The 14,468-nt window shown below is 42.6% G+C and overlaps 1 protein-coding gene across 1 annotated transcript; it reads left to right on the top strand.

The window, feature by feature from the left end:
• Positions 1 to 2,037: 2,037 nt before the first annotated feature.
• Positions 2,038 to 5,097, top strand: LOC124233926 (calicin-like). Its single transcript, XM_046651222.1, has one exon. The coding sequence runs from the start codon at positions 2,038 to 2,040 to the stop codon at positions 3,808 to 3,810; it is 1,773 nt and encodes a 590-aa protein (XP_046507178.1). The 3' UTR covers positions 3,811 to 5,097.
• The last annotated feature ends 9,371 nt before the right edge of the window (positions 5,098 to 14,468 follow it).

The following is a 14,468-nucleotide window of genomic DNA, read 5'->3' as shown; positions in this document are numbered from 1 at the left end:
AATTCACTTATTTGAAAAGAAAACTGAAAACTTAGGAAATAACACTGACACCTAAGAGCAACACATTTCCAGGGTGGTTTAATGGTAGTTATGTTACTACACAAAGGGCCCGATCTGCTGCCTGCAAGACAATGCCAGTCATAAAGAGGCAAGATGGGGGCAGAGAAAGGGCATTTTATTACAGCTTGCTACCAAGGGGAAACATGGCCAACTAATGTCTGAAAGAACCATCTTCAAGAATCTTGAAGCAGTTACATGGGCCAGTGGGTTATAGGGAGGGGGTGAGGAATGTCGACTCTCTGGTGTTACAGACTGGGAGTCGCCACACCAGATAGTCTGTCTGTTGAGGGGTCACCTCGTTCCTAAGGAACTCAAAAGAACAAAGCTGTCATCTTCTTGCAGCTGAGATTTGCATGCACAAGTGGGGGTCATAAAATCTACAGAACAGTTAGATCTCCTGGAGGGTGCATATCCAGCTGGGTTAGTCAGAGGTCATTCAAAGTTACAATATGGTTTCTTTTCTACAATATGGCTTCCTTTATGTCAACCTTGGGTTGAGCCAGTATCAGTCATGTGGTGTCTGTCACAAAGAAAGGATGACACTGCTAACATGCTCTGCGTAACTAGGGCATGCAGTGCTGATGTTTTCCCCCCGGGAGTGATAGATTCAAATTCAGAGAGATTAAAAGCCGCTGCTCTTTCTGCTGGCCTCCTCCTTCCCATCCCCAGAAGCCACTCATAGATCCTCTGTGTGCAGGTGGTGGGGGTTATATGGACTGGGGTTGGGTTTATGGCTCTGAGGTGGACCAGTGCTTCTCACACTTTGCTTATACTTACTTATACTTTACTTATACATCACTTGGTTCTTGTTAAAATGCAGATTTCCAGCAAGGGCACGGGGGGGATGGTGAAGTAGTTCTGAGTAGCCAGTGGAGCAGTGGCTCTCCAACTCTAGCCTGCAGAATCTTCACGCGGAGGGCTGGCCAAAAGGGAGTTTACTGGGCCCACCTCCTGAGCTTCTGATTCACCTCACTAGGGTGGGCCTGATACTCTGCATTTTAAACAAATTCCTGGGAGATGCTACCACCCTGTGGGGAGGGGCATATTTTGAGAGCCACTGAGCTAGAGTATAAATAACCCTGAGGAGAATCATGGCTTTTTGAGCATTCTTTTATAACTGAACTGAAAATGGTGGAAGAAGGGTTGCAGAAAGTAATAGAGGAATCAGTACTGCCATGTTAACCTAATAACGCCTCATAAAACAATCCTGCCGGCCCTGGTGGTCCAGTAGTTAAGTCGGTGCTCTCAACACCTGTCGCCCTGGGTTTGTTTCCCACACGGAACCACACTACCCATCTGCTTGTCATACCACTGTGGCTGCATGTTGCCATGATGCTGAAAGCTATGCCACTGGGGTTTCAAATACCAGCAAGGTCTCCCGTGGTGGACAGGATTCAGCTTCCTGGAAGGGTGGAAAGAGTACTAAGTTCCAGAACGCTTGGGTTCCAGGTCCTGCTCTACTTCCAACTGGCTGTGTGATCTTCAGCAAGTCCCTTCTCTTGTCTGGGCCCCACTTTCCCTCCTGTACAATGAGAGGATTCTTCTGGATGATCTAATAATCTCTTTCCTTGCCCCAGCCTGCCCTTATCCCTCGTTACACCACCCGCTGTCCAACTGGCCCTGACGTTCCAGAAGCAGTCTTGAACTGAGCTTTGAAGGACCCAGGTGGCACTCACAACCCATCTCTGAGTTTCCTCCTTAGCTCTGGGCCCTGGGCCCAAGTCCTGATAGGGTACCTGGCTTTGGCAGGTTGGAGCCTTCAGAGGGCAGAAAGACCCTGAGCCTCTGAGGAAGGCCTCAGGGGGACCTGCATTGTGATGACCTCATCGACTCTATGACATCATCCCCTCTCCCATCCTCTACTCCTCCCCCGTCAGCTGCTCTGCACACAACCATCAGTCTGAATCCCAACGGCCTGAGAAAGTCTTCTCTCCAGTACCTGCTGCTGATCTTCTGCCTCAGCTAGCAAGAAGCACCATGAAATGGGAATTCACTGAGAAAAACTACGACAGCTTCCTGCTGCAGAAACTGAATGAACAGAGGAAATGCAAAGAGTACTGGGATGTGGCCCTGACTGTGGACCACCATGTTTTTTATGCACATCGCAATGTACTGGCTGCTGTTTCTCCAGTAGTCAAGAGCCTCATCTCTAGTGATGAAGTGAAGACCACTGATGAGCTCTTTATCACCCTTGACCCCAACTACCTGAGTCCGGCCACGGTGGACCAGCTCCTGGACTACTTCTACAGCGGCAAGGTGGTGATCTCAGAGCAGAACGTGGAGGAGCTCCTTCGTGGGGCCCAGTATTTCAACACACCACGCCTTCGAAACCACTGCAAGGACTTCCTGATTAAGTCCATTAGTCCTGTCAACTGTTTGCACTACCTCATCTTGGCCGAGATGTTTGGGCTCAAAGAGGTATCGGACTTGGCGTACTCAGGCATCCGTGACAACTTCCACTACTGGGCCAGTCCTGAGGGCTCCATGCCTGAGGACTTCATGTGCTGTCCACCTGTCATCTTTGGCCGCCTGCTTCAAGATGAAAACTTGCATGTGCTCAATGAGGACCAGGCTCTCAGTGCACTCATAAATTGGGTGTACTTCTGGAAGGATGAGCGGGAGAAGTATTTCAAGAAGTTCTTCAGTTACATCAATCTCAATGCCGTCTCCGATAAGACACTGATGTTTGCCAGCAACAAGTTGATGGACATGGAGAACAGCTCAGCCCCTCTGACCCTGATTGAGAGTGTCCTTGTGGAACGACAGCAGGACAGGCCATCCAGCCTGATGAGCTACCAGCGGAAAGGGGCCCTGCTTGATTCGGTGGTCATCCTAGGTGGCCAAAAGGCCCAGGGCAAGTTCAATGATGGAGTGTTTGCCTATGTCATCCAGGAGAACCTGTGGTTGAAGCTCTCAGAGATGCCCTATCAGGCAGCAGCACTCAGTGCCACCTCTACTGGCCGCTACATCTACATGTCTGGTGGCACCACAGACCAGATTTCAGGTCTAAAGACAGCTTGGCGGTATGACATGGAGGGCAACTCCTGGACCAAGTTGCCTGAGCTGCCGCTTGGTCTTGTCTTCCACACCATGGTGACCTGTGGGGGGACAGTGTACTCAGTGGGTGGGAGCATTGCCCCAAGGCACTATGTCTCTGACATCTATCGTTATGATGAGCACAAGGAGGCCTGGTGCCTGGCAGGGAAGATGAGCATCCCTATGGATGCCACAGCTGTGATCACCCACAGTGACCGGAACCTGTACATTGTCACTGGACGGTGCTTGGTGAAGTGCTCCATTTCCCGAGTTGGAGTGGTGGACTGCTTTGACACCAACACTGGGGAGGTTATCCAGAGTATCACCTTCCCCATCGAGTTCAGCCACCGGCCCCTGCTCTCTTTCAATCAGGACAACATCCTCTGCGTGCACAGCCACTGGCAGAGCATGGAAATCAACCTACAGAAAATCAAGGCCAACAGGACGAGCATCTCACTGCCTCTCTTGCCCAACAACTGCCCCCTGGATGAGTCCCATGCTATATGCTCCATCGGAGACGGCAGGGTGTTTGTATGTGGGGGTGTCACCACAGCCACTGATGTTCAGAAAAAGGACTGCACCATCAATCCAAACGCCTACTTGCTGGACCCGAAGACAGGCAACTGGAAGACGCTGGCCCCCCCACCAGAGGCACTGGACTGTCCCGCCTGCTGTCTAGTCAAGCTACCTTGCAAGATTCTTCAAAGGAATTAAACCACTTCTTTTTTGGGAGAATAATTAGATGCATTATTATCCACAATTTAGTGAGAGAGAGAAGGAGAGGAAGATGGCCTGTGGGTTCCTTCTTAGTGTTCCTGTCTGTGTTTGGCCCTGAAGGTAGAGATCCTGGGCTAGGGCTGCTCTCACTGGAGGGATCCAAGCTGAGGTGGAATGGAGTTCCTGGTGGGTGGGACTGAGGCATCTCCCGGGCACTGGCCAAGGTGGTGTCTGGAAACCCCCTGATCTGTCCCCTGTAGTCACTTGGCAGCATGTGCTAGACTGACAGGTGAAGCAGTTGCTTAGAGCTGTGAGGCCTTAGGCTCCTCCAACACTCACTTCCCTCAAGTCTGCCCGGGAAGGCAGGTGGGCCAAGGCCAGGTCTGGGAGAGGAGCCTCCTGGCTGGGAAGGAAGAAGAAGGCGGTGTGGGCCAGGCTCAGGGATGAGGCAGAGGGAACGGGGGAGGCAGGGTGACTTGGCTGTTGTATTTGACCACGCAGCTGTGGTGTATTTGTGAGGCACTTGGGGGGTTACTTAACAGTTGTTTCCAGAGAGCAAGGTTCATGGAGAACTTTCTCCAGGCATGTGAGTCTGAGAGACTGGAGGTGACAGAGAGGTCATCAAGGGAGAGAAAAGAAACCTGTGTCTCTCTTGGAGAGCAGCTTGGGGATGAGGCGAGATGATGGGATAAGAGAGACAGGGCAGTGTAGTAGTTAGGGGTTGGATGCTGGGGACAGATGGCCTGGTCGAATACCAGTTCCACCACTTACTAGGTCATCCTGGGTGAGTTACTTACCATCTCTGTGCCCTAGTTTCCTTATCTGTAAAAGGTGGACAATAAGAGTCCCCATCATCATAGGGTCATGGGAAGTGTAAGTGAGTTAATACGTGCATAATGCCGACGACAGTCCCTGGCATATATTAAAGGGCTACAAGAGTACTTTTTTTAGAAGGAAAAAAAAGAGAGGTTGAGGCAAGTGTCCAGGTTTTTGGGCCCTTAGATTAAGTGAGGTCCCATCAAATGCTCTTTGAGACCTCCTCCCTCAAAGCCTCAGTGAGCTTTCCTCAGTTCTAACTCCCTCTGTTTCCCTTTCCGTCATGTGTGTACTCAGACATAATCCTCAGCAATTTAGAAGGAACTGACCGTGTCCTGCAACAGCTGTAGAATCCTCGTTCATCCCGTCTCTCATTCATCCATGAATTTACTTTCTCCTCCACTGCTCACTTCACACACACACTATCATTGAGGCCTCTCTGTGCAAGTCCCTATTCCAGGTGCTGGGGCCACAGGCATGACAGAGACAATCCATGTCCCTGGGAGAGAGTATCTGTGCCAGTGCTCTGCAAAGAGAATATTATGCAAACCACGTGAGTAATTTAAATATATCTAGTAGTCATGTTAAAAAGGTGTAAGGAAGCAGGTAAAATTAATTTTAATAATATATTGTATTTAATCCAATATTTTCTAAATATTATCATTTAAATGAGTATTCAATGCAAACATTTATTAATGCTATATTTAACATTCTTTTTTGCATGCTAAGTCTTCAGAATCCAGTGTGTATTATACACTTAGAGCACAGCTCAGTTTGGACTAGCCACAGGCACAAGGCCCCAGGAGGCTAGTGGCTCTTATCAGACAATGCTGAATACTTTATGTATCCTGATGGTTCAGATCTGCTCCATCTCCTTCCTTTTCCCACTCCGCCCTCCTCCACCTGCTCAGAATCGTCTTCTTGACCTCTCTGTTGGCTGGCCTCTCTCTTCAAAGCCTACCCTCTGCCCAGGCCTGCCTTTCCTCCTTCCAGGCCAGGACCTTGGACTTCACAGCTGACCCTCTCTACCCTGGAACTTTCCCACATTTCTCACTTCTCCAACCCTGGGCAGCCCCCTCCTCTGCTCACCTCTCTGCCATCTGCCAGCTGGAAGAGCAGGGTCTTACAGATCCATGCAGCTAAGCCCAGCTGCCCCTTCCGCACCCCACCAGGCTTAGCTGACCGCTGAGTCCCCTCTCACTGACTCCAGAGGCCACTCCCCAGAGCTGATTCTCCAGCCATCTCTGGGGTCCTGGGGCCCCTCTCTTCCCCTGTCTTCTTTCTCGGCCACCTACCTCTCATTCTGGCACCAGAGCTCGAGAGAAATAGAGTCAGATGATCTGAGCTCCACAAACAGTCCCGTGTCCACCAAAACTCTCCCCAGAGCTCCTGCTGTTGAGCACCTCGGAGGAAGAGGCGTCCTTCCACGATTCAAAGCTCGTGCCTCCCCTGTGTCTTCACTCTGTCCCCTCACAACTTCTCAGCCTCCTTGGTTCCCTCTCTCTCCACATCCCCTTCCCGATTCTTCTCTTCATCCCACACATATTCTCAAGTTTGCTCTATCCCCAAGCAAACCCTCCTCAGCTCTGAGGTCTGCCTCTTGCTGTCTGCCCATCTCTTTCCTCAGTTGAGCTTCCTGAATGTTGTCTGTGCTCTCTGGTTCCAGATCAGTCTGTAACCCACTCAGCCTGGCTTCTGTTCCCAGCATGCCCCCCAAGCATCTCCTGACGACACTGTCCTCTTTGTCCTTTGCTCCGCATTCTTCTTTTCCTTGCAGTACTGGGCAGTATTGACCACTCCCCCCCGCAGCAGAATCGCTAGGCCGCTTGGTAGAAGGAGATCGTTAGCACAGAGGGATGATAATCTGATATGTTAACCAACGTGGGCCTCCCTTCCTCCTTCCTGAGCTCTTCCCACATGAAAATTAGACCGTGAGGCGGAAGCATTCAGGGCTCATCGCTGGAGGAGACCGGCACAGCTCAGTGTAGGAATCAGAGTCAAATTCTTGGCATTTGCTGCTAGGGAAGCTTTGTCAATTCATAGCAGAGATTATGGTCTTGAAAGACGAGGCTTTTGAACTACAGCTCAGATCTGCAAACTGGGTGCCTGAAGGCCTTCCACAGGAAGTTCAGACGTGCATGGCTTTAAGGGAATCAGTTTCCAGATCCTCACGTTTTTTCCTAGAACTGATCCACCTGAGAATATGCCTAGAGATTTCATTCTAGTTCTCTTTCCCCACCTTCCTTTTCAAAATTATGTTTCAAACACTTTACACACACACACAGTAACGTTTACCCATCCCACATCTTCCCGGATGCACTGCCCCAGGATGCCGCATCAGTGTAACTGTGTCAGGCGTCAGTGAAGCCTCCTTTCATCAACACACCAACATCCAAAGAAGAGTTTCTTATATTTTTCTGTCTTATCTATACATGTTTTCTGTTGAGGTGTGAAGTTGTGTGTTAAAAAACTAGGGTGTTTTGTCCAAGTTGGGTTGTTAATGGACTGTCATCAAAGATGACCAGCAAGATGGACTGATGACATTTATATAAGCTTTATTGAGATATAATTCACATACGTTATAATTCACCCATTTAAAGTGTACAGTTCAATAACTCTTAGAATAGAGTTGTGCAATCATTATCAAATCAACTTTAGAACATTTTCTTTACACCAAAAAGAAACCTTGTACCCCTTAGCTGTCACCCTCTAACCCCCTCATCTTCCCAGCCCTACACAGCCACTCATCTACTCTCCATCTCTCTGGATCGGCCTATTCTAGACATTTCATATAAATGTAATCATATTATATGTGTCCTTTTGTCTGGCTTCCTTCACTTAGTGTAATACTTCAAGGTTCATCCATCTCACAGGATGTGTCAGTACTCCATTCTTGTTTTATGTCCGAATAATATTCCATTGTGTGGATATACCACATTTTATTTATCCATTTATCAGTTAGCTTGTGGACATTTGAGTTATTTCCATTTCTTGGTGCTTATGAATAGTGCTCTATGAACATTTGTTTACAAGTTTTTGTGTTCACATATGTTTTCATTTCTCTTGGGTATATACCTAGGACTAGAATTGTTGGATCAAATGGTAACTCTGTTTAACCATTTGAGGAACTGCCAGACTGTTTTCCAAAGCAGCAGCGTCCTTTTACATTCCCACCTGCAGTGTATGAGGGTTCCAGTTTCTCCGCATCCTCACCAACACTTCTTATTGTCTTTCCAAATATAGTCATCCTAGCGGGAGCAAGTAGCATTTCATTGTGGTTTTGACTTGCATTTCTCTGTTGGCTAATGATGGTGAGAGTCTTTTCATGAGCTTATCTTTGATGACAGTTGTTTAATAACCTAGCCTCTTCCATGCTCAATGGTTATCAGAGAAAGCATTGCTCCTGAGGGAGAGCTCTGTGAGGACAAAACCAAGACAGTATGACTCAGAAACATTGACGGTCATAGTGCATTATTTCATTCAGGCCACAGAATCATGACAAGTCTCTATGTCTTCCTATATCTCCATCTGTCTTAGAATGTTTGAGCTTTGTTGCAAGTATGTTATAAATATTCCCTACCAAGTCTGTCCTCTCCATTTTACCACTCTCTGTGATGAGAAAGAGCTCCTCTTCTCCCATGTACAGTTGCTTATTTTGTACCATTTAAAAGATGACATAAAATGTTCCACATTTACTTCCAAAAGGGCAGTGTTACATGTTTGAACAAAAGTAAATATATCACATGTAGGTTAGAATGCTCATTCAGCCTTCTAAGAAACATTTTAAACCTTTTTTATTATGAATATAACACACATAAAAAGTGACCATACAGAACTGTATAGCTTAATGAATGATTGTAAATATCCGGAATATTGCCAACACCTCCAAAGTCTCCTCTGTGGCCCCTTCCTGAGTATAATCCCATGCCCGCCCTTGGCTTTTTAATATAGTTTTACCATCTAAGTAGGCATTTCTAATACAGGGATTAGATTGGCCTATTTTTGAATTTTACATAAGAGAACTGTACAGTATGAATTATTTTGTGCCTGGCTTCTTTCACACAAAATTTTGCTTTTACAATTTATCCATGTTGTTGTATGTAGTTGTAGTTCTTTCCATTCCTCTTCTGTATAGTGTTGTGTCACAGGAATCCATCATTTTATTTATCTAGTCTCCTGTTGATGGACATCTGGGTTGTTTCCAGTTTGGGCAGTGTCAAACAATGCTACTCTTGTGAATGTATCTTGGTGCACGTGTACTCAAGTTTATCCAGGGCACATACCTAGGAGTGGAATTGCTGTCTTCATTGCTAGATAAGTGATTGTGCCAATTCCCATTGCCATCAGCAGTGTACAGGAAGTCCTGTTGCTCTACATGCTTGCCAATACTTGGCATTTTCTAGCTTCTTAATCATAGCCAATTGGATGTGAAGTAGTATCTCAGTGTGGTTTTAATTTGCATTCTCTTGATTGATAATTAGTTAAGCACCTTTTCATGTTATTGATGATTTGAATTTCCTCTTTTGTGAAATCTTTGCTGCTTTTTTTTCTTGGGTTGACTGTCCTCTCCTGTTGACTTGTTGGAATTCTAATGTATATTGAATGTGAGCCCTTCATCAGTTACACATGTGGAAAATATCTTCTCCCACTCTGTGGCTTGCCTTTTCATTCTTAGTGATGTATGTTAATTTTAATTAGTCAGATTTGTCTTTTCCTTTTTGGTTACTGCCCATTGATACGTGAAGAAATCTTTCTCTAATCTGAGGTCACGAATTTCCCATATGGATATATAATCATCCCAGCCCAATTTTCCCGCTTCTCTGCAGTGCCACCTTTGTTGTAAATCACACGTCCATACACCAGTGGGTGTGTTCATGGGCTCTCTTATTCCACTGTCTATTTGTCTGAGCTGTGCCAATACCACAGTCTCTGTTACTATAGCTTTATCATCTCCTGTGCAGTTTAGAATTAGTTTGTCTAGATTCACAAAAAATCTGTTAGGATTTTGGTTGTGATTGCACTGAATTTATACACCAATTTCAGGAATTTCATTGATTTAAAATATCAATTTTTAAAATTAATGGACATGGTATATCTCTCCATTTGGAGGAGTCTTCTTTAATTTCTCTTAAAGTTCTATACTTTACTCTGTAGCAGTCTCACACAATTTTTGTTAGATGTATTCCTAGGTACTTGACATTTTAGAATTATGTGTGTGTATATAGTAGTTTTTGAAAAACTCATTTCCTCTTCTTATGCTTAGTCTATAGAAATTTAATTCATCTCTATATATTGAATTTGTATTTTAACAAATTGTAACAGTTCTTTAGATATTATGGATGTTGAGCCCATTATCACTTGTACATGTGGCAAATATCTTCACTCAATATGAATCATAGCTCTAAATGTAAAATGTAAAACTACAAAACTTTAGAAGAAAACATGGAGAAAATCTTTGTAATCTGGGGTTAAGCAAAGATTTCTTTGATATGACGCTAAAAGCATGATCCATGAAACATAGCTAAATTGGACCTCATCAAAATGAAATCCTTTTCCTCTGGGAAAGACAGTGTTAAGAGGATGAAAAGACAAACCACAAGTTGGAAAAAGTACTTGTGAATCACCTATTTAGCAAAGGACTTATATCCAGAATATAAATAAAACTTTCTAATAACTTACTTATAGATATTTCCATACTTTCCATACACAATTATATCATGTGTAGACAATGATTGTTTTTTAATTTAGAGGTTTCCTCTTTTCCAAGTTTGCTGAGAGTTTTTATCATGATAGATATTGAATGTTCTGCATCTACTGAAATGAGCATGTTTTCTCCTTTAATCTATTAATAGGACAAGTCATCATTATTCATTTCTCAATGTAAAACCCTCCGTCTGTTCCTGGCATAAACCTAATTTGGCTATGACATATTATATATTTTTATATAAAGTACTATATATTTTTATATAGTTATTAAACTCAGTAATTACATAATTCCTTTAAAACATGATTGGATTCCATTTGCTGTATATTGACTCAGGTTTTTATTTGTAAAGTTATGATATGGAGGTATTGTAAATAGTAGTTTTAGAATTTTAGTTTCTAGTCATACAATGCTAGTACTCGAAATAGAAATATGATTGATTTTTGTGTGTTAATCATGTACCTTGCAATTTTGCTAAGCTCACTTATTAATTTTAGGAGTCTTTTGGGTAGATTTCTTGAAATCTTATATGTAGACAATCCTGTCATCTGCAAATAGGGACAGTTTTATTTCTTCCTCTATCACTCTTCTTTTTTAAGTTTCTTAAGGTGGAAACTTGGATTATTTACTTGAGATCTTTCTTCCTCTATAAGTATTTAATACTTTAAATTTTACTCTAGAAATGACTTTAACTATATCACACAAAATCTCTATTTGTGGTTTCATTCATTCAGTTCAAAGTATTTTCTCATATCCCTTGAGATTTCCTCTTTGATTCGTGGATTTCTTAGAAGTGTTTAGTTTGCAAAGGTTTAGAATTTTCCTCATATCTTTCTGTCAGTGATATCTCCTTTAACTCCATTATGGGCAGAGAGCATACACTGTCTTTTTTTGAACTCTTTTATATTTGTTAAGGTTTGTTTTATGACCCAGGACATGGTCTATCTTCGTAAACGGTCCATGTGCACTGGAAAAAACTGTATACTTGGTTACTGTTGGATAGAGTGTGCTCTAAATGCTGGTTCGATCCAGTTGGTTGATGGTGCTCTTCATTCCTTCTATATCCTTGTTGATTTTCTTTCTGTGAGTTCTACAGAGGTTTATGAGAAGAGTGTTGAAGTCCCCCACTATGATTGTGGACTTGTGTGTTTCTCCTTTCAGTTCTGTCAGTTTTTGCTTCCTGTATTTTGAGGTCATTGTTGTTACATAATACACATTTAGGACTGTAATGTTTTCTTGGTGAATTGGCCCTTTTATCATTGTGTAATATACGCCTTTATCCCCTGTAATGTTCCTTGCTTTGAGTGTAGTCTGTCTGATATGAATGTTTGCACAGTGTCTTTTTCCATCCTTTTACTTTGAACCTGTCTATATCACTATATTTGAAGTGAGTTTCTCACAGACAGAATATAATTGGCCCATGTCTTTTTAATCATTCTGACAACCTCTGATCTTTTTATTGGTGTGTTTTAAACAGTTGCATTTAATGCAATTACTGATAATGTTTGGATTTAGGTCTACCATTTTATTTTCTATTTTTCCCCCCTTTTTCATTCTTCTGTCTTCTTTCCCATCTTCTTTTTGGTTATTTGAAGATTGTTTACTGTTTCATTTTAATTTACTGTGTTTTGACTATATCTCTTTGTATAAAGTTTTTAGTGGTTGTCCTCAGGATTACAATATACACAATGAACTTTGTAGTCAATTTGAAATTAACAGTTTACTACTTTGATGGAATATAAAAACCTTACTGCCATCTCAGTCCCTATACCCTCCCCCTTTATTTGATAGTTGGCTTATATGTTACACCTACACAGAAAATCCTAGTAGACACTGTTAAGGTTTTTTTTGTTTGTTTTTCTTTTTTGCCTTCAAACATCAAGCATATCTTAAGAGAAAAAAAATAGTCTATTATATTTACCGAGATGTTTGTCATTTCTGTTGCTCTTCTTTCATTCCTGATGTTCCAGGTGTGCTTTTGGTGTCATTTCCCTTCTCTCTGAAAAACTTCCTTTAGCAATTCTCTTAGAGCACGTTGGCTGGCCCTGAATTCTCTTACTTTTCCTTCTTCTGAGAATGTCTCTATTTCATCTTCATTACTGGAGGTTATTTCATGGGATATAAAATTCTGGCTCAATAGTTCTTTTTTTTCAGCAGCCTTAAAAATGTTGTGCCACCACCCCCTTCTGACCTTCATGGTTTCTGAGGTAATTCAGCAATCATTCAGATCATTGTTTCTCTGTCAGTAATACGTTATTTTTGTCTGGCAGTTTTGCAGATCTTTTAATATCCTTTAGTTTTCAACAGTTTTATTATGATGCATGTGGGTATAAATTTCTTTGCCTTTATTTTGTTTGGGGGTTCACTCAGGTTTTTGAATCTGTAGATTTATGTCTTTTGGCAAATTTGGGAAGTTTTTAGCTGTTATTACTTCACATGTTTTTCCAGCTCTTCAGTCTTTCTCCTCTCTTTCTGGAAGTCCGACGGAACAAATGTTGGACTTTTTTTATTGTTCCACATTTCCCTGGGGCTCTTTTCATTTTATTTTCCTCACTTTTGTTGATACTAATTTCTACTAATCAATCTTTATGTTCACTGACTCTTACCTCTGTCATCTCCATTCTGCTTTGGGGTCTATCCAGTGAGTTTTTAATTTCTGGGTTTTTTTTTTATTTTCCAGTTCTAACATTTCCATTTTGTTATTCTTTATATTTTCTATTTAATTACTGAAACTTTCTAGTTTTCCATTTGTTCCAAGGGTGTTTACAGTTATTTGTTAGAGCATTTTTATAATAGCTGCTTTAAACTCTCTGTCAGATAATTCCAAAATTTTAGTTATCATTGTATTGATATGTGTTGATTGTCTTTTTATTTGTGAGTTGAGATTTTCCTAGTTCTTCATATGCCAAGTAATTCTAGATTGAGTCTTAGACATTTTGAATATTATGCTATGAGACTCTGGCTCTTGTTGAAATCCTATGAAGAATGTTGATGTTTTTGTATTAGTATGCAATTGACCTAATTAGGTTCACGCCATAAGTTCCAGCCAACCTTTTGTGGGCTGTGGTTAGGATTTCATTTCAGTACAACCAGAGGCACTCACAACTTGAATATATAACTATGTACTGGGAGGCTTTGGGGAGGAGGAGGAGGAGAAGAAGAAGAAAGAAGAAAAGAAGGAAGAGGGGGAGGGGGGAGGAGGAGGAGGAGAGGAAGAAGAAGAAAGAAGAAGAAGAAAAGAATTTCATTTCAATTTTCAGGCTTTGCAGTGGTATTTGGATCTGCCCATGTGTGTGCCACCCAGTGGCCAGTCTGGGACCTGGATGATGGTAAACCCAGTTCTTCAAGTCTTTTATATGCTGATTAAGACCAGATCAACCTAAGTGCAGCTCAGGGCTGAGCCCAGGAGAGTGTAAACAATTTCAAGGGGTCACTTTCCCAAGCTCCTCCCTCTGTGATCTTCCTTGTACTATTCAGTTCTCTGGGGATTCTCTTTTTGGTTCCCCGGCCAGAAAGCTAGAGCTTTACTTAGCCCACTCTTCCATGTGTTTCATAGCTGTACCCATGTCTGAGGCCAAGTGTCAGGAGGACCAGAGGATAAAAAGTGGTGAACTCATTGCCAGTTCAGCACTTCATATTTTGGTCTTCCTCCCCAATTCTCCTGCCACTGTCTACTGTTCAGAGTCCTCCATAGCTTCTGCTCCCTGCTTCCTGGCTAGGTGTAATAGCTGCATTCAGTGGGAAAGACCAGGAGGAATGTGCTTACTCCATCTTACTCCCAATCAGAGTTTTTTCAACTATATTCATGACGACTTTGCCTGTAATTTTCCTTATTCTTACAGTCTTTGTTGGGTTTTGTATCAAGGCTATGCTTCCCATGAGTTAAGGAATGTATCCTCCTTTTTAAAATTCTCTGGAAGAATGCCTGGAGACTGGAATTTTCACTAATGAAGCCAAATGGAGTTTTTTTGGTGGGAAGATTTTTAATTTATTAAATCACTTTTACTAGTTATAGGAATATTCAATTCTATTTCTCCTTGTATTATTTTTAAGTTGTATTTTTCTAAGAATTTCTGTATTTCATTTAAATTTTCAAAGTTAACATATAAATGCTTATATATCCTCTTATGACTTT

The sequence above is a fragment of the Equus quagga genome, unplaced genomic scaffold, assembly GCF_021613505.1.
Source record: "Equus quagga isolate Etosha38 unplaced genomic scaffold, UCLA_HA_Equagga_1.0 459_RagTag, whole genome shotgun sequence".
In the NCBI taxonomy this organism is placed as follows: Eukaryota; Metazoa; Chordata; class Mammalia; order Perissodactyla; family Equidae; genus Equus; species Equus quagga.
The sequence above is the reverse complement of the archived record's forward strand: the minus strand, read 5'-3'. Positions and strand labels throughout refer to the sequence as shown.